This window comes from Astyanax mexicanus, chromosome 16, assembly GCF_023375975.1.
Source record: "Astyanax mexicanus isolate ESR-SI-001 chromosome 16, AstMex3_surface, whole genome shotgun sequence".
NCBI lineage: Eukaryota > Metazoa > Chordata > Actinopteri > Characiformes > Acestrorhamphidae > Astyanax > Astyanax mexicanus.
The window spans coordinates 17,070,051-17,096,626 of NC_064423.1; the positions used below are offsets into that span (position 1 = coordinate 17,070,051).

The following is a 26,576-nucleotide window of genomic DNA, read 5'->3' on the forward strand; positions in this document are numbered from 1 at the left end:
GGGCAGACACAGTTGCAGTTTAGAGTTGCCAGTTGGAGTTTTCCAGTTTAGAGTTTCCAGTTCAGGTCAGAGCAGTTGGAGGAGAAGCAGTTAGAGAAGGAGTGGGAGAAGGAGTTGGAGAAGATGAGTTGAGGAAAACAGTTAGAGGAGAGAGGTTAGGGAGCCCAGAGATGGAGGAAGGATAGACTGTTAGTTTAGTCATCTTAAGTTAGTTTTCTTAGACTAGTGCATTTAATCTTCAAGTATATTAATATTAGCTATCCTAGTTAAAATATCTAAGGTTATTTTACAATCTACGAAGCCAAGCATTATTCCATCTAAGTTTAGCTAAAGTACAGCTGAAAAAGAGATCCGCCAGATCCAACCCAGAAATCTGCGGTCCGGAGGCCACCAGCAAGCCACCTGAGAGCGAAGGGATTTCCCTGTGGGTTCTAATGGGGCTCCGTGCTGACACAGGAAGTCCACCCACCCTGCAGACAGGCTCACGTGATCCTTTTTCGGGGTGAAGCAGCAGACGACCAACCCAGGCGGACGTCACCAAGGCCCACTTCAACAACTCAGAGTAAGGCAGAGCTGGGTTTAATCTTTCGGCAGATGGTGTCTGTTGGTCATGGTTTGGTCGGGTCTTTAATAGAGCGTCTTTAGTATAGATGACTCATTTTGAGTGGCTTGGTTGGAAATAAGAATTGGTTTCGTAGACTTAAAATGCCTTAGACCCTTATTTAGAAATACTCACTTAATAGTTATATTAATCTTTATTCCTTTCATATCAGCATTATAACGTGTTTGTTCTTTTATTTCTCATTTATCATTCTACACTATGATTTGATAGCTAATGGCTACATTTATGACTTTTTAATGAATTATTTACTCATATCTGTGTGATTTAATAAATACTTTTATTTTACAAAACCTGTCATTTCAGTGTGTTTTTCTGGATAACTTGGTTATGAAAATTTCTGTCACCTGTAGAAACCACACCCTGAGATGTCTTGTGTTATTAATTAATTTGATTAATTAATTAATTAATTAATTAATTAATTAATCTAATTAAATTAATTTAATAACTGGCGCCCAATTAAAAATATTTCAACATCTCAATTAGCACCAGGTATTAAACCACTGAGCCGCTACAGTGCTCATGTATGGGTAGCTCACCTGAGAAGCAGAAAGTTTTATCTATGGGCAATGTTGGGCATGTGACTTTGAAAAAGTAATTAGTCATAGTTACTAGTTACTTCTCCAAAAAAGTAACTGAGTTACTAACTGACTTGCTCCTTTGTCTGTATGCGCGAAGTTAAAAAAAAAAAGTTAATTGAGCGGCTAAAGTAACGTGCAGTAACGGGGTGTCGGAAATGGTAACAGCGTTATAGTTACAGTCAGAGTAATTAGTTAGATTACTCGTTACTGAAAAAAGTTACGGCGTTTATTTCAACGCCATTACTCCCATCACTGTCTATGGGTTCTATCTTGGCCCCACATACAGATGCCAGTGATGGGTCCTTTTTACTGTCTGGGATGGGACCAGGATGGATTAACCATGAGCCCCATCAAGGTTGTATTTGTTGTTGTAATTAATGCGCATGTATATATTTTATTTACTAATAAAATCATACTTATCAATTTTTTGCAACACAAGATGTTACAAACTAAAAGGTCTTAGAACAAAGGTTCTTACTAAACTGACACAAGGTAGCTTGTGAAAAATAGCACAATATATGTCATCTGTATGAGTATTCTCATTTAACTCCAAAATTAATTGTATGAGCTTAGAACAATGATGCCAACAGACCTGCAGGCCATGAAAAGCAAATAGATATTCAGTCATTTTTAAAATGGCAATAAATGTAGTGGATTAAAGATCTATCAAAACTTTAGGTTATTATAATATATTTATAATCAGTTACACACAAAAGTAGTTAGCATGAAATAAACACAAATGGTTTGGTGTAAATCAAAACTTATGGAGGAGTAATGTTGGTAAAAATGAAAAAAAAAAAAAAAAACGTTGCTTTTCACCCACTACATGACCAGGGGGGGAAAAACCTGGCAAAGTGAAGAAGACTGCATGCAGAATAATCAAGGGGAATGTACATAGAGTTGTGCAATTAACCCCTTCAACTGCAGGGTGTGAAAAGTGTTTGCTCCTTTCATGATTTCTTGTCACTCTTAAATGTTTCAGATCATCAAACAAATTTAAATATTTGTCAAAAATAGCACAAAATGCAGTTTTTAGATGAAGGATTTAATTATTAAGGTACACAAAAATCCAAACCTACATGGCCCTGTGTGAAAAATAGTTTCGCCCCTAAACCTAATTACAGTTTGCGCATTGCTTAGATGCAACAACTCCAATCAAGCGTTTACAATAATTTGCAATGAGTCTTTCACAGCGCAGTTGAGAAATTGTGGTCCACTTGAAGAGTTGTTTTCATTCCGCCACATTGGAGGGTTTTCGAGCATAAACCGCCTTTTTACGGTCATGCCGCAGCATTTCAGTAGGATTCAGGTTGGGACTTTAACTAGGCCACTCCATAGTCTTCACTTTGTTTTTCTTTAGCCTTTCAGAATGCGCTGTTACTTTTACTTAGGCCACTTTTGCCTAGTCTCTTTCTTATGGTGGTCTCATGATCACACCTTAACTGAGGCAAGAGAGGCCAGCAGTTCTTTGGATGTGGTTGTTGTGTGACCTTTTGGATGAGTCATCGCTGTTCTGCTCTTGGGGTTATTTTGGTCGGCTGGCCACTCCTGGGAAAGTTCACCACTGTTCCACAGTGCAGGCATGTTCCACTGTTCCTGCATTGTCAGGCAGGTCATATTTAAGTGATTTCTTGATTTAGAACAGGTGTTGCAGTAATCAGGTCTTGGTGTGGTTAGAGAAATTGTGATTGTGATAAACAACCTTGTATTTGGAAAACACCTTCATTGCCTGAGCAATACACCTCAGAATTCAGTGTACTACTGCTTTCACAATAATAATGAAGACAAGTTTGCTAGTAGCTGCATGTGGCAGCATACATGACCAAGCCATGAGTTAATCATGGACTGCTACACCTTTTCCAGAATTGAGCAGACCCTAGCACGTTGTGTCTCTGCTTTCATGGTTTATATCTTGCATCATAGGATTTGAATTTGTGTTTATGAAGTCTTCTATCCTTTGACAAATACACACCAACTCCTGAAAACAGACAATTAAGGACTCTTCTGCCAATTGCAGTACGTGTCTTTTTTGGCCTACCAGTTCTTCCGTGATTAATGAGCTAACCAATGCATTCCTTTTTTCCATATAAAAATTTTACACATCTGATTTTGGCTACCTCAAGGTTTTACATCCACATATCAGCTCTGAATTTGTTCTCTAGTCTTCATGTTAAACAATGGTAACTTCAGACTATATAACACCATGCACAGACACAGGGAGACTATGTCAATAAAATATTGTCATTTCAAAATAGAGAATCTAAAATGAATGCATATATCCCTATGTTGCATAATGTCAGATAAATATACTGAACTATAGGTAAATATACTATAATATGTGGCTAAAATTCATATTAAATATTTGGACAGTTGAGTACATTTTCCGGTAAAGGGGTTAACAACCAAACAACCCACATTTCCACTTATTTAGGTTGAATAACCCTCATTCACAGATAATTTCAAAGCTCGAAGGAGACACATGTTTGTGCCAACATTCCTGCAGTCTTAATTTCAAACCCCTAAGGCAAAAAAGCCATCATCCAGCCATAGCCGCAGGACTGTGTTTTGAATAGGCAGAGCCAAATAGATACTAGGGTTTAAAATACTTCTGTAGAAGTTTAAGTATCAACTCAAGCTTTTTACTCAAGTAAAAGTGTAAAAGTACAGCTTTCAAAACTCATTTCATAACGACTTCATATGGCCTATAGTGCACTACCCACCCACCACCCCACCTCCCCAAAACTATTTTTCTGAAAGCCATAATGACTATAATGTTATATTAAAATGTTTCTGTTGACAAAATTGCGATGCACTTGGCTACCTGTTTCAGCTGCACATAGGCCCATTGATAATTAATGCATTTTAGTGCAATGTAATTATATTAAAGAAGCTTAGTTGGGACACTAGGTTCTTGCTGGAGTGTGACGTGACGTGATGTGCAGGTGCGATAGATATGGCTTGTATAAACCAAAAGGGTTTCAGAATAGAATATGTTAATGCTTCTCATTCAACCACAATTAAATTAACTCTCTCTGGATGTAGCGATTTATCTGGATAGGGATTTTCGAACAATAAGAAGCCAGAATAAGAGTAACAAGGCTATATTTAAAATGTAAGAAGTAGAAAGTTCAGATAACTGAATAATAATTAAATCAGTAAAGTATAGATAACCTACATTTCTACTTAAGTAAAGTAACGTACTATTTGATTGACACCTCTGATTAGTAACACTCATAATTAAATATGATGCAGAAAAGAAAGGTAATGTGTCCCAAATGTTCATATCAAGTTCTGAGGGACCATGTCGTGCCCACCGGTGTTTCCAGAGCAACATAGAGCAGGGTCTGATCAACACTCATAAACAGTGAATGAACTGCACTGCTAAGTTGGCTCTGTTTTTACCCCGGAGTCAAGCCAGCATTTCCAGAACAGACTTGCTTTTGTCTCAAGTTCTGTTCACTTTCCAGTATGAACTTCTGAAGTGTTCTTCACAAATACAGTGAGGAAAATAAGTATTTGAACACCCTGTGACTTTGCAAGTTCTCCCAATTTTCATCTTAAGTGAATGTCTGCTGTGAGAAATCTAAATCATAATGTATGATTTAAAAAATATATATTTATTTGTGTGTTACTGCTGCAAATACATATTTAAACACCTGCCAATCAGCAAAAATTCTGGCCCTCAAAGACCTGTTAGTCCGCCTCTAAAAAGTCCACCTCCACTTCACTTGTTATTCTAAATTAGAAGTACCTGTTTGAGGTCATTAGCTGCATAAAGACACCTGTCCACCCCAGACATCAGTAAAAGTCCAACTACTAACATGGCTAAGATCAAAAAGCTTAGAGACAAAATTGTAGACCTCCACAAGGCTGGAAAGGGCTATGAGGAAAATGGCCAAGCAGCTTAATGAAAAAAGATCCACTGTTGGAGCAGTTATTAGAAAATGAAAGAAGCTAAACTACCTCTGTCTACTTCGGACTGTGGCTCCATGCAAGATTTCACTTCGTGGCGAATCAATGATCCTTAGAAAGGTGAGGAATCAGCCCAGAACTACACGGGAGGAGCTGGTCATTGACCTGAAGAGAGCTGGCACCACTGTTACTCCAAGGTTACTGTGGGTAATACAATAAGACGTCATAGTTTAAAGTCATGCATGGCACAGAAGGTTCCCCTGCTTAAATCAACACATGGCCCAGGCCAGGCCCGTCTTAAGTTTACCCATGACCATTTGATTCGATGATCCAGAGGAATCATGGGAGAAAGTTCTGTGGTCAGGTGAGACCCAAATAAAACTTTTTATCCTAATTCCACTCGCCGTGTTTGGAGGACAAGGAACGATGAGTACCATCCCAGAAACACCATCCCTACTGTGAAGCATGAAGGTGAAAGCACCATGCTTTGGGGGTGTTTTTCTGCACATGGGACAGGACGACTGTACTGTATTAGGGAGAGGATGACCGGGGACATCCCTAACTTCCCTCAGTTAGAACATTGAAGGTGGGTCGTGCCTGGGTCTTCCAACATGACAATGACCCAAAGCGCACAGCCAGGACAACCAAGGAGTGGCTCTGTAAGAAGCATATCAAGATTCTGGAGTGGCCTAGTCTCCAGACCTAAACCCTGGAATGGGCCAAAATCCCTGCTGCAGTGTTTGGTGCAAACATGGTGAAAAGCTACAGGAAACATTTGACCTCTGTAATTGCAAACAAAGGCTACTGTACCAAATATTAACATTGATTTTCACAGGTGTACAAATACTTGTTTGCAGCAGTAACACACAAATAAATTATTTAAAAATCATACATTGCGATACCCCTCCATGATTTCTAAAAGTCTAAAGTCACAGGGTGTTCAAATACTTATTTTCCTCACTGTATACAGCTTCAGAGGTTTGTATTTTGTATCAGTGTTTGCAGAGTTTGGCCTGTATACAGTACCAGTATGTAGTTTCTAAAAGGCTGAAACTAAGGACTCAAATGTACACTACATTTTTGGAACAGAGAAAAATACATGCCCAAACACTCCTTCTAATGAACACATTCAGTTACTTATACACAACTTGATGCACATAAACCTCTAAATGGGTATAAAGCCCCCAGCATTTGGCTGTGGAGCAGTGGAACTGTGTTCTCCGGAATGTTGACATTGCCCCACCCAGTACATTCGGGAAGAGTTGGTTAGTTGGGAATGAGGTGGGGTTGTGATCATTCAACATCCTGACCTCACTTACACTCTTATCACTAAATGCAATCAAATCCTTACAGGAAAATCCCAAAATCTAGTAGAAAGACGTTGCTAGACAGTAGAAAGTGTTGCACCAACAAAATCAGGAGCAGCTCTTTGTAACACCTTTGATTTTGGAAGAAACCAAATGAATGAGCAGATCTCAGATCTAATGCTAATTATGTGGTTTATGCAGGTAGCATGGTGTGCAGATGAAACAGAGACGATATGAATCACACTGCTTGGAGGTTTCTGAAGTCCTTTCAAAGCTGTACAATATCCTACCCTGGTGAATTTTTCACATTTCAACGTTTGGACCTGAACGGAATTCCTATGTGCTCAAAGTACACGGTGTGTTTACAGACATGCTGTAGCCTGCTTCTGCTTTATCATGTAAAGATTTCTTGTTACCTTTTTTGTTCTCTTTATCTCTGAGCAAGATGATTATCATCAGGACTTTTTATACAGAGGAAAATGTATCTGCATGCATTCTAAGCCATTTTAGCTCATATACACATATAGCTGTGAAAAAAAAATAAGAGAGCACTTAAAAATGATGAGTTTATTTGATTTTACCTCTGGAATATAATCAAGAGGAAGATGGATGATCACAAGCCATTAAACCAAGCTGAACTGCTTGAATGTTTAATAAATGTAAGAAGAGTTTTTTTACAGGTCATTTTGAAAAATTTCTATTGGTCTGTTTATCAAGAAGTTCTGGCACAGTATAAGGGACAGTTTGTCTGTTTAAATTATGTTGTAAACTAAAAATCGTCATAAATGGAAATACTTGTTTTTCACTAGACAGAAACGATAATATACCAGGGCATATTCCAAGATGACAATGCCAGGATTCATGGGGCTGGAATAGTGAAAGAGTGATTCCGGGAGCATGAGATCATCATTTTCACACATGGATTCCAGACCTTAACCCCATTGAGAATCTTTGGGATGTGCTGGAGAAGGCTTAAGATCTTGATGAAAAATTAATGCAACACTGGACTGAAATAAATCTTGTGACACTGCAGAAGCTTATTAAAACATATATTAGAGTGTGTGACCTTTTTTTTGTGCCGACTTTTTTTTTTTGGCCAGGCAGTGTACATTATCAATGAAAAGAAATTAGCCATACAAAACATGAAATATCTTGGGTTCACACACTCAGCACTGAAATAAAGTAAATGTGTATTTCATTAATAGCTGATATGTGTTCCTTTGAATTTGTGGAACATACCAGTGTAAAAAAGGTTGCCCTTGTGGTAGTGCAGGTGAGTGTTAGGTAGTGGGTAGTAGAGGTGGGTAATCCAGGTCCAGAAAGTAAAACTCCATGCCATGTTTTTTTAGTTGCAACAGAGCCGCCCAGGCAGTTGGTACAAAACGTGAGATGGATTTTTACTTTCTGGACCTGGATTACCCACCTCTAGTGGGTAGTAGATTCACCATAGGAAGAAGAGAAAGACAAAAACAAAAGACAAAAACAAAGGACTCTACACTAACAAATTTTAGCCCTTTCAACCAGCACTCACATTTAACCAAATAATCCTGTCTGCCCCTTCCTCAACTGGGCCATACCATTACTACAGGGTAGGGGTACCTTAAATAAAGGTATACGCACACATACATACAAACACACACACACACAAAAAAACATACATAAATGCCCTTTTTTTGTATTTTTATTATTTACACTACATTTACATACAGACTTTTTGGACATAGATGGCAAGCATTTGTTAGAACACATTGTTGTTCTAACTATTCTCTTCCCCAGGTGTAAGGAGTAAGGAGTCCCCCCCCATCTTGTAGCACATCCGGAGCTCCCAGGATACTACAAGAAGGGGAGTTAACATGGCCGCCATTCCCCAGGAAGCCCCCCAAGGACAACAACAAGGTAGGTATATTAAGTCTATTTATACACTTAAAATGTTTAAATAATGTCCCCAGCAGTACAGCTGTGTCTGTGAACTCCATGGATACTCACAATATGCAAATTAATCAAAAATAACATCCAAAGAAAAACATGTATCTCCGAAATTACAGTTTTAAGGGAAAACGAAAAACCTTCTTAACTTTCAGTGGAAGTAACCTGGAGTATTTCTATTGGTCCGTTCGTCATGAAATTCTGATACAATGTGAAGGACTGCCGCTGTGCTCAAATGATGTGGTGAATTAGAAATACATATTTATAATATACATTATAAACAGAAATTTTGACATTATTTTTTGACATATTATTTTGACATAACATTACTTTTACATTATTTTCAAAAATAACATGTATTTCATTTCTTTTTTGCTCAGACAGGGAGTTAAATGTGTATGATCTGTTAGATCCCTCCTCTCCCTGAAGCTGAGTTGGAATCATACAGCAGTTCAATCAATTAGATGTGCCTGAAGTTGTCATGACCTTTTCATTTCCACCCTGTTTAGACCTGCAGTGCTGTTGTGAATATGACTCATGATTTATTCTCATTTCTCTTTGGTAGCTCAGCCAGTCTTCATGCTGCTTCATGTCAGAGGCAGAGGAGTCTCTAACAAATATCCCTCATCTAAATGTCTGAGGAGAGATATTTAATGATGTGTAAATAATAAAACGATATAAAAAAAAAACATTTTCACTCACTCTAAGGACAGCTTAATTTAGCCGTGTTCTTTCTAAAACACATAATTTATTATGAATAGAGTACGTAAAGTACATATTGCATTCTAAATAATTGTTCTTTTAGGTTTTTTTTGCCGTCATTTCAAATTGCTACTTTAGAGGAGAAGGAAAAAAACAGTGTAAAAAGATTGTATTCCATTTAAAGCATTATATAGAATTTAATACAATGTAAAGCACATCTGTTGGACAAACAAAATACACAAATAAAACATGTTAGCATGGCTAAAATGCAGTGGGTTAAATGCAGATATACTGTATGTAAATGCACTTGTTGTGTTAACAGAGAAATTGCTTTAGTTTTGCTTTAGTTACCTCTTTCAGACACTGCATTCATTACAATAAACATGATTTAGTTTGTTAATTTTTAAATGTTTTGTTGCAGATAACACTATTTGATAGCTGTTGTCAATCAGAATTGACCATGAACCAGCCAATTAACAAGTTTTTAAACCAATGAAACGGTAACTTGGCTGCTGTCTTTCCACTGCACTGGAAAAACAGTAGTACTAGAACCATTGAGGCAAAGTAACAGACAATTATTTCTAATTTAATGTGATGTAGAACGCATTTTAATCATGTTTTAAGGACTGTTTAGGGATGGTTTATGAAATGATAAGGTCAATATGAACTGCAATAAAAATAAAAAGCTATTAAATATTTGAGTTAAACTGGATTTATTTGCTATATAGGTTTTATAATAGAATATTAGAGTCGTCATTTCTGTGCATAACAGTCAGAAAACAGCTGTCCTTTACTGTCAGGCAAAAAAATTATATGTAAAAACTATTTATAAAATATTAACAAAAAAACAATAATGATATCTGCCCTTTAAATTTTTTTTCTGCAAAGCTTTTTTAGGTGGATCAATGATAAATTGCTCAAGTATGTGTGGCCAATTAACTATTTAAGCTAAATGCTGATCTCCACCCTTTTCCCATGTGAGATCCACATCAACAAGAGGTGTCTTGTTAATTCCTTTATTTGCCTGTTGCATACTTACGTGTATTGCATACACTTTTCGCTGCAATTAGCGCTGCAAGTCTGCTGTGGTTTGTCTCTACCAGCTTTGCACATCTAGAGACTGAGATTTTTGCCCATTCTTCTTTCCAAAAAGCTCAAGCTCAGCCAAGTTGGACGGAGAGCATCTGTAAACAGCAGTTTCAAGTCTTTGACTGGACCATTCTAACACATAAATATTGTTTGATCTAAACCATTCCACTGCAGCTCTGGCTGTATGTTTTGAGTCATTGTCTTGCTGGAAGGTGAATCTCCTTCCCAGTCTCAAGTCTTTTGCAGCCTCCAACAGGTTTTCTTTCTGCATTATCCTGTATTTAGCCCAATTCCATCTTCCCATCAACTCTGACCAGATTTACACTCATATGATGCGAATGCGAAAGAGTTTTTTGTTTTCCTGATCACCAGCACCTGATGGTAACCTATAGCCATTCATGGATGTGAATATTATGCTCATCAGAACAGCTTCAAGGCCTTTTTTGTTCATGAGAAAGCTGGAATTACCGTAATAATTACCTATCAGCATTACCCAAAAGAACCAAAACAAGACCAGGCAAGGCTTCATAGCTTGTATAATCTTATCCACAGAGCCAACAGCCTGAAAACTTCCACAAGCATTTATATCACCATTACTCTTTCAATCACTCCTTCTTTTTCTTCAGGAAAGAACATCCAGTGCATTTATTATAGCTGCCTAAACTCTATTATTAGCCATATATATTCTTAACTTGACACATTGAGTAAGGATGATATGTTATTGAGATTTTTTTTTCTCAACACGAACCACAAAGTATACCTCTAATACTTTGCACATCCTTTTGGTACTTTTATACATACTTATATGTATTCACGTATATCATCACTGTTCAATGAAAAATAAGTATCTCCATTTTTGGTTGATTTTTAGTTTACTACATAGTTTGAACACACAAACTGTCCCTTATATTGTGACACAATTTCTTAAAGAATAGACCAATAAAAATTCTCCAGAATTAAATTAACTCTTTTTACATTGACTTCCATTGAAAATTAAGAAGCTTTTATCTCTCTCCTGTAAAGTTACTGTTTTGGATATACATGTTTTTCATTGGATAAAGTAAGAAGATATAGTTCTACAGTGGTATGAAAAGGTTTGGGCACCCCTGATCATTTTCATGATTTTCCTTTATAAATAATTGGATATTCAGATCAGAAATTTTAGTTAAATATATCATATATCAGATGAACACACTGTTATTTGAGAAGTGAAATAAAGTTTATTGGATTTACAAAAAGCGTACAATAATTCTTTAAACAAAAATTAGACAGGTGCATAAATGTTGGTACCCCAACAGAAAAATTACACCAATATTTAGTAGATTCTCCTTTTGCAGTCTTTACCTGCCTCCTATAGTTTTCAATGAGAGTCTGGCTTTTGGTTTTCTTCTTACCAAAACATCTCCAGGTTAGTCAGGTTTGATGGTTTTCGAGCATGGACTTTAAACGCAGTGGCCATTAACATTAAATACCAATTTAACCAGATTAATGTAGTTATTTTAGCTTTTCTGACACAAGACACAACATTCACCCACACAGTGAGACAGTTATTTTGAAACACAGCAGTGCACAGCAGTGCTCCCATGAGGGGGCCTATAGTTTATATTTAATCAATAAGAAAGGATTTTTCAGAAAATACTAATTTATTAACAAATACTGTAAATCATCGCTGTCCAATGAAAAACAAGCATCTCCAAAAGTGCTACTTTCCTGGAGAAAAGAAAAACCTTCTAAAGCTTCAATGGAAGTCAATGTAAAAAGAGTTTATTTTAGGTCATTATGCAATATTTCTATTGGTTTGCTCATCAATAAATTTTGGCTCAGTGTAAGGGACAGATTGTCTGTTCAAATTATGTAGTAAACTAAAAAAAACAACAAAAATAAAGATACTTGTTTTTCACTGGACAGCAATGAAATATATTGTGCTTTTTATTCAATATATATATATATATATATACATATATAGATATTTATTTTTTTGCTGAAATGGGGTGTAGTCTCGTTCATGCATTTCTAACAAGCAATATTTCTTGACTGAGAAATCCAAAAATATACAAAGCAAATTTTTTGCAAATTATTTTTATTTCTTTTGTGTTATTTATCCAAATGCCCTTTGTAGAAAATCAGCAAGCTGTATAAATATGACCAGAAGAAAATATAGTTAAGGATAGTCAAAAACAGATATAAGATTTTTGCATAACAGTGTTGATATATTAATATATGAACAAAAATATGTTCAGTAAGATGTTTATTTATTATCTATTGTGATTACAGGATTTTACAGCTCACCTTTTCCCACCCAATGATGCACTGGAATGAACCCACATGAGAATGAGAATAATGCCACCTAGTGGCTAAACAGCGCACATGCATATAAAGGTACAGTATGTTACCCCACATGAAGGAAACCCCGCATCCAAACATTACTATTAAAAAAACAATGCTTTACTCTTCTCATACTCTCATATTTAGTCACAGGGTCTCACTGAGAGTCCATACAGATGCTTTTATAATAGTACAGAAGTACAGTGATGTGTTATAGAATAATCAGCTCTATGTTTAAATGTTTCTGTTCTGCTCATTTGCTCTTAAACTAAGAACTGTAGAAATCTGGAAATCTGTGTTTTGCTGTTGGATCTTTCACTCATTTGCTCACTTCTTGGATTTTCTCGTCCACTGAAGTGGAGACAACTTTCCCGTCCACCAGCTCCTCCACAATGACCTTCACTCGCCTCTGAACGTGAGGATTATACTCTATAGAGACAGAACACACACAAACACACAAACAATCAGGGATCACATCAGAGAACTATAGAGATTTATGTTTAGTTGCTTAGCGGCCAACGGTCTCTAGTGAAACAGAAAAAGAGTGACAGGAAGAACATGGAGGAAGTAATTAAAGAATCAAAGGATGGAGATGGCAAGTAAAATAATCTATTAATCCAAAGTTTCAAATACAAAATAAATATTTGAAATCAATCAAAGGTTATAAAATGCATCCTGCTTGGTTACAGATAAATGTATGAAGTCACTCGTACATTATCACTGTCAGACAAAAACCTTGTTTCTCAAAAATATCAACTTTAAACAATAAAGAATAAACTCTTATCTTTCAGTAGAAATTTATTTAAACAGTCTAAAAGTTTAAAATACAAAACATGAAAATGCAAGATTTTTGCCTAATTGTTTGCAATAGTTTGAACACTGATATCATAATTCAATTGCTGCATTTTAAAGTAACAAATACATTTAAAATTAGGGATATAATCTGATTTTATTCTAACATTCAGTAACAAACTAAAAAGAATACATAATATTTGCAACAAAAAATGTAGCAAAAATAATTCAATAATTTATGTATTAGATAACTAAAATATATAACATTTCTAAAAATGTATAAGTATATATTTGGGTTGAATAAGCAGGTTAAATACTTGTAAACAAATAATGTTTTTCTTTAGGTTGAAAAGATTTCCACTTTTTGACTTTTTTTTTTCATTTGTTTTTTCTTAATTGCATTAGACTTTTTCTTCTAAAAAATACAGCTAAATATGGTTTCAGATTAAGCTGGTTTATGATGGTTAAGGTGGTTAAAAAAACAGTTTCACTGGTAAAAACACCTGGTATATATATGGTGCTTGGTCAGGTTAACAAAGGTGTTAAAAGTATTGACATTCATTACTCAGGTAAAAGTATAGATACCAGGGTTAAAAAAAATTCTATAGATGTTTTGTACTCAAGTAAAAGTGTAAAAGTACTGGTTTCAAAACTACTTAAAGTATAAAAGTAAAAGTATTATAAGGAAAAAAATATCCAATAATTAGAATTCAGAGATTTCTGAATAGTTTTTAATTTTATTTTTTTGAACAATTAGAAGCTAAAAAAGACAGGCTGAAATTGAATAGTAATGTGGTCATTTTTATTTTTAAAATATTTTTGGTTATCTGAATTATAGATAACCAATATTGTTACTTAAGTAAGCTAATAAATTATTTGGACTTTTTGACTTGACACCTGGTTTAGCTAGTCTACAAATATGATCAACCTTCAAATAGAAAACATGCATGTTTAAATCTTAGATGATCAACCAATTTAACTAACTTGATTTGATTATTATTTGCATATTGGTACATGAAAATAAATAAACCAATATTATTAACATTATAAAATTTCATATCATGTAACAATATGATTCCACACTCTGTACTAGACTGATCTATATATATATATATACATATTAATACATGTACATACAAGTATAATATATAAATGGCCCAAATAAAATCAATGCACTTTTATTTACCTTCTTCCACCTTTTCCTCTATTTTCACTGTTTCGGTCTTTACAGTCTCGGTCACAGTCTCGGTTAATGTCTTAGTAGAAGAGGTCACAACACTTCTAAACACAATAAAGAAAAAGAAATACAGGTTATAAACAGAGCTGTTCTTGTTATTTATAGACACTTAAATAGCAACACAAAAATCTCAATTTATCACAAAAAAAAAAAAAACTAAATCAAGGTCTCACTCACCCACCACCCTCTCCCTCCAGAAGCCTCCTGTACTCAGCGATCTCCAGCTCCAGCCTCATCTTGATGTCCAGCAGCAGCTCGTACTCGGTGGCCTGCTGCTGTATGTTGACGTTGATCTGCCGGAGTTCCTCCTGCAGGCGGTCTATGTGTGTCTGCAGCTGAGTCAGCTGGACGCTGTAGCGCATCCCCACATCAGCCACGTTCTTCTCCAGGACTTGTTTCTGTACCATAAATGGAGAGGTGAGGAAAGGGTTAATACACAGTAATTAAATCATTGTTCGTATAAATGTACAGTCATCCAAATCAGAGTTTTGAGTTCTTTATAAAAAAAAAACTGAGGCTGTAGGAGAACTGAAACCACAGTCCATGTTTCTGAACCCTGATCCTGGAGGCCCACCCCCAGCAATCGTATTAGTTTCCCTGATCCCAGCACTAACTGAATTTATTGTCTGATTAACAGTTTATTATTATATATATTAGTTAAAAAGGGTAACACATATTTATAGGGGGAGTGGGGGGTATTTATATAGGTTCTCTGTTGCATGCAAATCATTCACAATGTCCTGGAAAACAGAAAACAGTCATGGATGCTTATACAATTTTTGGGAACAATCAGTGATGACAGAGCGTGTGAATGAGTGACATACGCAGCAATACTGTGACACACAGAGATCATCCTGATTGGTCTGTATGGCTGTTTAGACCCGTCAGTGTGCTCTGTAGGCAGAATTTACATCCTGACTGGTCTGTCTTTGTGTTCACAAGACCCATAATTGTCCTTGGTGGACGGGCTTTATACTCAATATATAGGTCTCTCTTCCTATGTCAGGGTATCTTTTTAGTGTAGCTCTGCAGCTCCATGGCAGAAAGTGGACCTTGAGGACCGGAGTTCAGAAACACTGCTGTAGTCCACTGTAGGGCTGCAACGATTAATCTGACAATTGTTTTTTCGATTAGATGATTAATCGCCATTGTTTTTATCATGCCCACCATTTGTGTTTCCTACTGGTGAGGCTTTCGATCCAGCGCTTGTTTTACTGCATCTTAACAGCTAAACTTTTAGGGCCCTAAACAGATTTTACTGAACATTCTGATAGAAGTAGTGACTGTATAAAATAGCAAAGCATATTATAGGAGACATTCGTACATGCAGGATGTTGTTATTTTCAACTAATTCTGCTTAAATATGTCTTTAATTGAGATGTTAATATTAACAGACAATATAGCTTTGCATTTGACCATGTTTTAATAAAAAAATAAATCAATCTCTTCTATTGTGAAGAGTTTTTTTTTAGTATTTTACTGACTTACTGAAAACTTAATTTTTTTTTAATAATGAAAATTGCCATTAAGTCTGTATTATTGTTTATTATTTATTTATTAGTATTTACTTCTTTCAGTAATAATATTTCGCATATGTATTGCGCTCTTGAATTGCCTATGTAACCAATTTGCCAAGTTTGTAGTTTTCCCGCCAAATTGGGCTTGTTCACAGGTGAAAATTAAAAGGACGAGGGCTACATTTATTTTTATCGAAGTGGCCAAAAAGCCTTCATTTCATGCCATTCAAAATGAAAAATTTGTGTATTCATCTGTGGCAACCTTAGATATTGGGCTAGTTTAAGTTTCAGATAGGTGGGTTTTAGACAGACTTTGGGCAGGATGTTTTGCTGGACCTGGCAACCCTGGCTGCAACTCACTGTCTGCTTTACCTTTATTGCTCTTAAGACAACAGAAAGCTCTATATGTGGGATTTAAACTTTGAGAATATTTTCAAATGTATAATAAGCTGGTATACAGTGAGTACTGATATTATCTTGTCCCATGCTTATGTTGACTGATCGTTGCAGCCATAGTCCACTGTGAGGCAGATGCTAACAGCTAATTGTGTTTACCTGCATGTGAAGTGCATCTAGTTCTATCTGCAGGTTCTGGAAGGTTCTCTTCAGGTCAGTGAGTTCTGTCTGAGATGTTTTGACCTCAGTGTAGCTGCTGGTCATCTGAGTCTTCAATGTTTCTGCCTGTAAAATAGCCACCAAAAATCATTTGATCATCATAATTCAACTTCCCATAACCCTGAAATGCACTTACAATATTATTAAACAGTGAGTCACTCCTTAAATCATCAGAACTAGCTTTAAAAGGATTAACTTCTTAATCTGACAAAAAGGTTAAAAGTTCACACTGCTGGGAAAGAAAGTGGAAAGATTGACATGTTCTTTCAGACCTGCCCTTTGACAAGTATTGGAGATGTCGTCATGGTTTCCGCTATGACTTTTATTGCATCAGAAGGTTTTTAAGGAAACTTTGATATACAATATACATAAAAAAACTAACCTAAAGTTGAAGTAGACCATGCACCATGACAATGACCCAAAACATTTTAGTAATCCACCAAAGAAGGAACGCTCAAAAGAAAGAAATGAAGAGTCAAGTCAATTCCTGGATCTAATCTTTTTGAGATGCTATAGGGTAATTTGAAACATATTGTTTATGCATCACCTTAAATATCACACAGCTGAAAGAATTATGCATGGAGGAGAGGGGAAAAAGTTCACCCAATCGATATCGGTGACTGATGTCAGAGAAATAGCAGCTATTATGACATAATGTGTCCTAAGTAAAATAAAAAATACATTGTTGCAAAGATGATGCAGTTACTTAAAAAAATAGTAACCAAAAAAACCCATTAGATCATCATATTTCAAATTCTCATAACCCTTAACATACTTACATTATCATTAAACAGTGAGTAACTCTTTAAAATCATCAGTACTAGCTTTAAAAGGATTAACTTCTTAATCTGACAGGAGGTTAAAAGTTCAAACTGCTGGGAAAGAATGTTGTAAGAATGACATGTTGCTTTCACACCTGCCCTTTGAAAAGTATTTACTTGTGTCAGACTAGTACAATGTATTCTAAGGTAATTACACTCTTAAGTGGGCATAATTATAAGCTTATTTGTTCAATATAATATACAATTACTTATTTAAGTGGGCCTTTCAGTCGTAATCCACAGAAACAGGCTTGTCTCACTCACATTTACAGCATTTCAAGTATTTAAACTACACCCTTTAACTGAATTGGTCTGAAGTGTGATGAAACCAGACTTTCTTTCTCTTCAAAACAAAATCTGTATGTTTTTAAAGGGTGTGTGACACTAATTTCTCCAATTAAACTCATAATAATAAGAGCATAGTATCTTTAGAAGTGACTTAAGAGTGAATGTTAGTTATAACAAGGACACACAGTGTCACTGATGCAAAGCACAAACAGTTTTAATAGGGCCCCCTTGTGGAGAATTATCTTAATGTAAAGTCTGCTAAATGTATGTGTGTGTGAGTGAGTGAGTGAGTGAGTGAGTGAGTGAGTATGTTAAAATCCAAAGTCAAGAATTGCTTTTACCAACAATTATGAACACGTTTCTGATTTTGAGACATTTAACTTAAAGGTATAAAATGTATTATTTAATCAAGCAATAAGGTTGTAACCTGTAATCTCAACACTGTAAGCCTGAATAATTTGAATGTACTTAAATTATTTGAGGAAACCAGTTGCTTTAAGATTTTTAAGTTATGTTTACTGATCAGGCGAATAAAATAGAATTGTATTTAGTCCACTCTTTGATTTCATTTAAGTAAAATTCAGATTTGAAATACTCATAGAAAAGCTCATATTAAGTTTTGTTAAACATGACTTAAAGATGTGACCATGTACCAGTGTGTGGAAAAACATAATATTAACCTATAAGATCATGTGTCACCTTGCTATTCCACTACTCTCTCTTCCACCTCTAATCCAGCCAATAAAATTAAGCAAATAACATGTTCCACAGAACATACATTAACTCACAATCCATCTACAGGTCTACACGGATTGTTTCTTTAGTGGTTCCACAACTAAAACACACCCTGATGTGACCAAAACTGACTTGCCTTTGTCTGGAACCAGTGCTCAGCATCTCTGCGGTACTTTTGGATGACGGCCTCATACTGGTCCCTCATCTCCTGCAGCTCCTTATCAAGGTTCTCAGAAGGAGCACAGTCTACCTGCACATTCACTGAGCCGTTCTGCTGGGCCCGAATCAAGTGCATCTCCTGTACATGATGTAAAAGCAAACAGAACAATTTAATAATCTAGTAAAATGTAGGTAAAATAATCAACATGGCCTTTGTCCTAATAATTGATAAAAAAAAATAAGAGACCACTTAAAAATGATTTCTTTGATTTTACCAAATTACAAAAAAACTCTGGAATATAATCAAGAGGAAGACGGATGATCACAAGCCATGAAACAAAGCTGAACTGCTTGATTTTTTGCACCAGAATTGGCATAAAGTTATCCAAAAGCAGTGTGTAAGACTGGTGGAGGAGAACATGCCAAGATGCATAAAAACTGTGAATAAAAACAGGGAAATTCCACCAAATATTGATTTCTGAACTCTGAATATGAACCTGTTTTCTTTGCATTATTTGAGGTCTAAAAGCTCTGCATTTTTTTTTTTATTATTTCAGCCATTTCTCATTTTCTGCAAATAAATGCTCTTAATGACAAAATATTATTTGGATTTTGGGAGAAATGTTGTCCGTAGTTTATAGAATTAAACAACTCTGTTCATTTTACTCAAATATATACCTATAAATAGCAAAATCAGAGAAACTGATTCAGAAACTGAAATGGTCTCTTAATTTGTATTACAGAGCTGTATATTAAAAAACAGAAAAAAATAAAAGTGATTTCACCTCCTCATGATTCTTTTTGAGATATGCCAGCTCTTCATTTAGACTAGGAATCTGGAACTGCAAGTCTTTACAGGACAGCTGAAGCTCCCCTAAAGTTCCTCGCAGGTGAGCCAGATCTGCTTCCACAGCCAAACGCCCATTCATCTCGATCTCCAACCTGCAGCAATGAGTTAGAAAGAGAACTCAATATTTTATAACATATTATAATAAAAATGATTCATCATGGATTCTGTGATTATATATAAAAATATTATATAATTAACTTTCATTAACATGACATGCATACATCTTCACAAAGTTATTTATCGCAATATTCCAATATACCTTTAGCACATATCTTGTTAAAAATGCAACAAATAGAAGATAAACTCACTTTGTTTTAAAGTCACTAGATGCCATGCCGTTATTGTCGAGCTGCAGGTGGAGCTGAGCGTTTTCTTTGTATCGTGCAATGATCTTTAACAAAGAAAAAAAGTGCAAACAATTAGACAAAAAATTATGGTAACAGCAATATATCAATATTTTACAGGTTTGTGTTTTTTATGTAAAGAGTTTTTGCACCATTTAAAAAGTCGAATTCAATGCTTTTTAAGACATTTTTAAGACCTCAACAAATATAATTTAACCCCTAAAAATATAGTCATAATTTCTTTAGTTCTCTCCCCTTTACCGTTAGCTAACTTTCTGCTGCTGTTAGTATGTTAGCCAACTCGCCGCTAATGTTAGCTAGCTTTTCTGCTAACCTGAGTTCTATCCCTGGTAAGGTTAGCTATCTCTTTTCGGCTGCCTAAAGTTAGTATGTTAGTTAGCTTGCTGCTAACGTTAGTATGTTAGCTAACTTACCACGAATGTTAGCTAGCTTTCCGCTAACCTTAGTTCTATTCCTGATAACATTAGCTAGCTAAAGTCAATATGTTAGTTAGTATGTTAGCTAGCTCTCTGATAACCTTAGTTTTCTCCCCGGATTTGATGTTTGCGATTGGACACTGTGTTTTCCAACCGGCATTAAATGCACCATCTAAAAATGTAATACCTACAGCAAATTTACACTAAATTTAGAATAAGTTAAGACCTTAATTACTCATATTTTAAGACTTTTTGAGGGAAGCCTGTATGTAGTGAGGTTGACTATCAGGTTATTAAAATTAAGAGCTTTTTCATATATTCCACTGTGACTTTATTTATGAGCAAACTTTGAGAATACATATATCCAGAAATGAACCTTAGGTTGAAGTGGACCTTGCAACATGACAATGACTCAAAACAATTTAGTAAATTCATCAAGAAAGGAATGTCTTAAAAAAAACAATAGAGTTTGACTGAAATGACGGAAAATCAAATCCTAGATCTTAATCCTATTGAGATGCTGTGGGGTAATCTAAAGCATACTGTGCATGCAAGAAAATCCTCAAACATTAAAAAGCTGAAAGAATTCTGCATAGAGGAGTGAAGAAAATGTTCTTCCAATCGATATCAGAGATTGGTAGATGGTTATGGAAAATTATTGCAACCAAAGAAATAAATAGGGGTGTGATTAAAAAAACAATACTTTATACTTACTTCATACTTTATACTTATTTTTTTAGAATAAGGAAACATTAAATATTTAACGGTGTCCCAATTTGTCTAAACTATTATACAGATCATTCACAGCAAAATGGAGATAATAATCTGACCCCTAGGTCTACCATTAAGTTTTTTCCCTCAAGGCTGATGATTTTATCAACAACAAATGATACAGAAACAATCATTTAAGTAGCCATTACAATACTAAGGAATTTAGGTTTGGCTCACATACGGGCCCTTAGGCCCTTTTTAGAAGGTTAAATGTGTTAAGAGTTTAAGATCAGTTGAGAGATGTTAAATGTCACTTGTCAGCAGAACTAGTATGACCTGTTTCAGTGATGTCTGACATCAGATGAAAGAAAGGAATGATAATGGTATTCTGGGTGTTAATGATATTCTGCTTCTAAGCACTTTGACATGTGGATTAGGACATGTCAACATGATCATAGTTTTCAGGTGTGAGCTGACGGGAGTTCACAAGCTGCTGCTGCACCTGTTTCCGGAGCTCTTCAATGGTGCTGTAGTATCCAGTCAGATCTTTTTGGTAAGTGGGGCCCCTGCTCTCATAAAACTCCTTAATCTGCAGCTCTATCTTTCTGTTGGCAGCTTCCAGAGAGCGCACCTAGCAAGCGGGAAATATAATGTGATTAGAGGAAAATTCATTGTAAAAAATAAATAAATAAAAATAAAAATGTTGTTTACCTGTGTAATAACAGGCCTTTGCATAGCATGACTTGCAATAAATAAGTAGACTAAAGGTCAGTATCGTGGAAAACTGAGTAGAATTTAATGCTGTTTGTGTTTCAGCATCAACCATTTACTCTAAAACCCTTATAATCTATCTATGAAAGATTACAGCAAAAGCTGCTAGTCACACAACCCAACCCCTCAATGTATTCACCATATATTTGCATATTCATCCAATGATATTTCAGGCCTGCCCACTCACACATGTTAAATGAGGCAGAATACATGGTGCAAATCAATACAAGAGGTCAAAACAGAGGTCATATTACATAATATATGTAAAAAATTACATATAGTTGCTGTCAGAACTAAAGTTTTTATTTTCACAATAAAATCTTTACAGAAGAAAAAGTTTGCAAAGTTTTTTACACTATAAACTAGCTTCCATTTTTAATATTTTTTAACTGCCAGGTTAATAAATTAAACTCCATTACAGAATTCACTAAAACTTTTTTTTATTGTATCAGAAGGTTTTTGGGGAAACTTTGAGACTACATATATCCGAAAATGAATGTTAAGCAGACATGGCAATGCAACATGACAATGACCCAAAATATTTAAGGAAATCCATCAAGAAAGGAATGTCTAAAAGAAAAGAAATGTAGAGTTTGACTGGAGTGGACAAGACCAATCCGAGGTCCTAATCATATTAAGATATTGTAGGGTAATTTAAGGCATATTGTGCGTTAGGGGTGGGCGTTATGGCCTTAAAATAATATCACAATATTTCATGGGTTTTTTTGCAATATCGATACTCTTGGCGATAGACAAAACACACTACTGTAACAAAATGAAATTAAATTGTACTATTGCATACAATATAATATGATATCCTAACTGAGATATTAAAAAATACAAGAATTTTATCAGATTTGTAACAGAAGTCAATGATCCAGAATGTCATGATAATAATAATGCACGCCAAATATCGCCATATATCCAGGATTAGAGTAAAATAAATAATACTGGACAGATATAATCTGTCTCAAGTAGATATATAATGGGAAATGAGAAAAGTAAAACAGCAAAAGAATATAATATCGTTCACAATATTAAAAAATAATGGTAATATTTCGTACAATATGATTCAAAATTTTGCTATTCTGTTCATTTTAGAGTAGTATTTTTTAAATAATAAAACAAAAAGATAAAACAGAGATACAACAGCAATACATGACTGTGATATGTAACTTTTTTTACATCATTCTAAAAGAAAAAGCGGTCAAAATGATAAATGATAAGTAAAATACAAGAAAAAGCCTAAAAAAAAAAAAACAAACATGAACTGAAATTTACTCTACTTTAAATTTCTTTCAACTTATTATATAAAGACCCTTATGTCTGTTTTAGTGTAGCTTAAAAAAATCTACTTTACCTTCTCCAGGTAGGCAGCCAGCCGACTGTTGAGATTCTGCATGGTAAACTTTTCGTTGGAACCCACAGAAGCCTCATATGCAGAAACCACGGAAGATGAAGAACTGGAGCTGTGAGAGCCATAGCCACCAAAAGAATCAAAAATACCTGAATTACCCGAACCGTTCAGCATCTTCCCTCCATTCGAGCTGTGGAGATCTGACCTGAGAGCACTGCTGGTGCTGAAGGAAGAGCGATGAAGAACTGCAACAGGCATGGTAGCAATGTCCTTCACTGGACCCTGAGCCTCTGTGAGCTGCTTTCTCCCAGGGAAGCTCTTATATAGGCGTAGATAGATAGTTACCGAACAAGGTCTGCAGCATCTCATCCCACGCCACATTCAATACAAACACACCCGCCTTTCCAAAGAACGGATTCTTCTCTCCTGTTTATGAAAGAATGCACGCACATAGCTGTGAAAAGAAAGAGAAAAAAAATGCTTAGTCCCCAAGCCAGTGATTACTTTGGTTAACCACACTTCTCTAAAGATTTTACAGAGGTGTTAATGATATTAGCACAGACATTCCACCTGCGTGACAGATTTCTTTACCTGTTGATCAGGGCACTGCACTGCAAATGAATCCTTTAAATATAATTTATTTCCTACACAGACCATTGCAATTTCTTTTTACTATAATCAAAATGCATCAGGAGTAGAGGTGTGCCAATAATGTATCATACACGATAATATTGCCAACATTTCTAAATATTGAAAATCTACTACAGACAGATTATATCTGTACAGTACATAGACTGTATATAGCTGGACAGAGCATCGTCTCTTAAAAGTGAAGCCACCACAGGTCGGGCGCCCCCTGCTGTTCGGCTGCAGAAAGCCGTGTAACCCCACCCACCCCCATAGGTTTCAATGGCAAAACAGACAACTTTCAATCACTACAATTCTACATATACTGTAACAGCTAGTGTAACCTCTGCTTATATTGTCAAATTTTTATATTCCCACAGAATTCGTTTTTAACAACGCTATTGAGCTCTATTCAAAAAAGGTGTGGTTATTGTAAAAGGGCTGCTTATGGGCGGGACCAATAACAGACCGTCAGCTCCGCTCCGCCCCGCTCTGCAGCCTGTGACCGCGAGGCAGCAGTCAGGCGCGGGGTTATTTAAATGAGTAGGCTGCTCTCCACAGTCTTACTCCCTCCTCTGGTCTCTGCTGCGCAGAATCAGGTGGCAGGATCGCCAACATGGCGGAAGATTTTGGCTTCATTTTCATTGAATGAATGGGAACGGAGACACGGCGTCCATCTTTTTTACAGTCTCTGGTACAGTATCATTCATTTTTATCCTATTTTAATCCTGGATATATAGAGATATCTGGAGTGCATTATTGGTATCATGACATTTTAGATCATTGACTTCTGTTATAAATCTGATAAAATTCTTGTATTTTTTTAATATATCAGTTAGGGGTGTGCCATATCATATCGTATGCAATAATAAAATTACATTTTCATTTTGTTGCAGTAAGGTATTTCTTAAATATATATTTTTTTAATTCAGTGTTTTGTCATATCGCCAGGAGAACTGTTATCATAAAAATACCATGAAATATCATGATATTTTTTTAGGGCCATATCGCCCACCCCTATTTAGGAGTGTGGTGGCTACTATGACTAATATACACATTTATTTTCCCAGTGTTTTTGTTATATGTTTATATATCTCACGAAGCTTGTTATTTCTTTACTATGGAGCATGACTTCATGCTCTTAGCTAAATTAATTCAACAGGGTAAAAGAATAAATAAAAAATATAAGGTTTATGTCTTCTGACCTGAACATTCTCAAAAATCGATAGATATATAGGCTACAAAAGATCTGTGCATGAAAGACAAAGTCCAACACTACATTACATTACATTTAGCAGACCTTTGTATCCAAAGTGATTTACAAATTATGATGTACATTAGCATTAAAGAATATAGGCAAAAATATTTTAGGACATACATAAGGATCCAGATCCCAGCCAACATGCTCATGCGAGGCTCACGTGGGTAGAACATGGGTTAGATTTGTTCCAGACGGGCATGGGTTCTAACTGGGTTTGTACATGGTTTGTTACTGGGATCCAATTGGGTTTAGTATAAAATAGGCTCCAGATTTTAAGAAATAAAAATAAATCAATTAAAAACTGATCTTGGGAGCAAATACGCTCACTATAACCTGAAATTAATAATGAGCTCATTCACACAGGCATTCATTTTAAGAATAAAAAACATTTATTTTATGATTCAGATAAAGAAACACAGATTCACACACTGTCCTGTAGTGATGCTCTAAGGGATGTTCAGTAAGTGTCACTTAGGAAGTTCAGAGCACTGTAAGGAATTTTACACAGTTTTTAAAGGGTCATAGGTTCTTTTGAGCTAATCTCACATGGGTCCTATCTAGTCCCACTGTACGGCATGGGTGGAGCCATGTCACAATAATGACATTATCGTTTGATCATACAATATATAGACATGATCTAAATCATTTTTTTTCTTCTGACCAAGATATTTTCTATTCTTTTCTTAGCAAAGAGAGCTAATTAGCTAGCTATCATGACTGAATTTTTGTTTTATTTATTTAGTAAATTAAATTAGGATATGAAATATGTATATTCCAAATCAAACTTCTCAGCACCCTTTAAATGGTGTTATTGCATGGACATATACCATTTACTGCAATTTTATTGGGGACAATTAATCATCTAAATAAATAAAAACAGTTATCGTGACAGGTCTAAGCCCATAAATGGGGCCAACATGTGAGAACCTGAGGACAAAACTTTCTGGTTCACATTTGCGCAACATATACAGGCCCCACATTCGCATGTTTCTTGCTGCCTACATTATGTTACTTAAAGGCAGAGTAGTGATGACGGCGTCTGTATCCGAGATATAAATCCGAGAGTGTTTAGCTGTACTGTCATTAACAGTAAGTATTTTCGCACAATAAATTAGAAGGCTTGATTACTTTAAACTCTGACATGACTTTTTATTCATGACTGTTTAAGTAGGCAGCATTTCTTACGTTTAAGACACAGCCGTTTTCTAGGGTGCCCAAACATCTGTATGCCACTATAATCTTTACTTTATCCCCTGCTTTTTCTGTCAAACTACATGACAAATAACATTAACAAGCAGAATCATGAGCAGACAGATAAACACAAACCAAGAAGTCATCACTCCATTCAATAATCATCAGTACCCCTTGACAAATTGGACTCTTAACCTCACTTTCATGTCACAAAACAGGCTTAAACGCATGGATTAATTTCTTAAGTAAACTATAAGCCCAAGTGAAATCTCTCTTAATGCCCTTCATGGCTTTGCACTTCATTTAAAGAAGCTTTAAAGAAGAGCCATCTTTTAATACAGCTCAAATAGAACAGATACTGCTCCTACAGATACAGAAGCATCTATTCATTACCTAAATTCA

At 35.5% G+C, this 26,576-nt stretch overlaps 1 protein-coding gene across 1 annotated transcript; it reads right to left on the minus strand.

The window, feature by feature from the left end:
• Positions 1 to 11,333: 11,333 nt before the first annotated feature.
• On the minus strand, positions 11,334 to 23,525 carry krt99 (keratin 99). The gene is made up of 9 exons (XM_049465862.1): positions 23,099 to 23,525; positions 21,470 to 21,598; positions 19,784 to 19,866; positions 19,411 to 19,567; positions 18,599 to 18,764; positions 16,563 to 16,684; positions 14,668 to 14,888; positions 14,440 to 14,534; positions 11,334 to 12,890 (listed from the first exon to the last, which is right to left on the minus strand). Exons 1-9 carry the CDS (start codon positions 23,474 to 23,476, stop codon positions 12,781 to 12,783), a joined length of 1,461 nt encoding a protein of 486 aa, XP_049321819.1. The 5' UTR covers positions 23,477 to 23,525; the 3' UTR covers positions 11,334 to 12,780.
• Between the last annotated feature and the right edge of the window lie 3,051 nt (positions 23,526 to 26,576).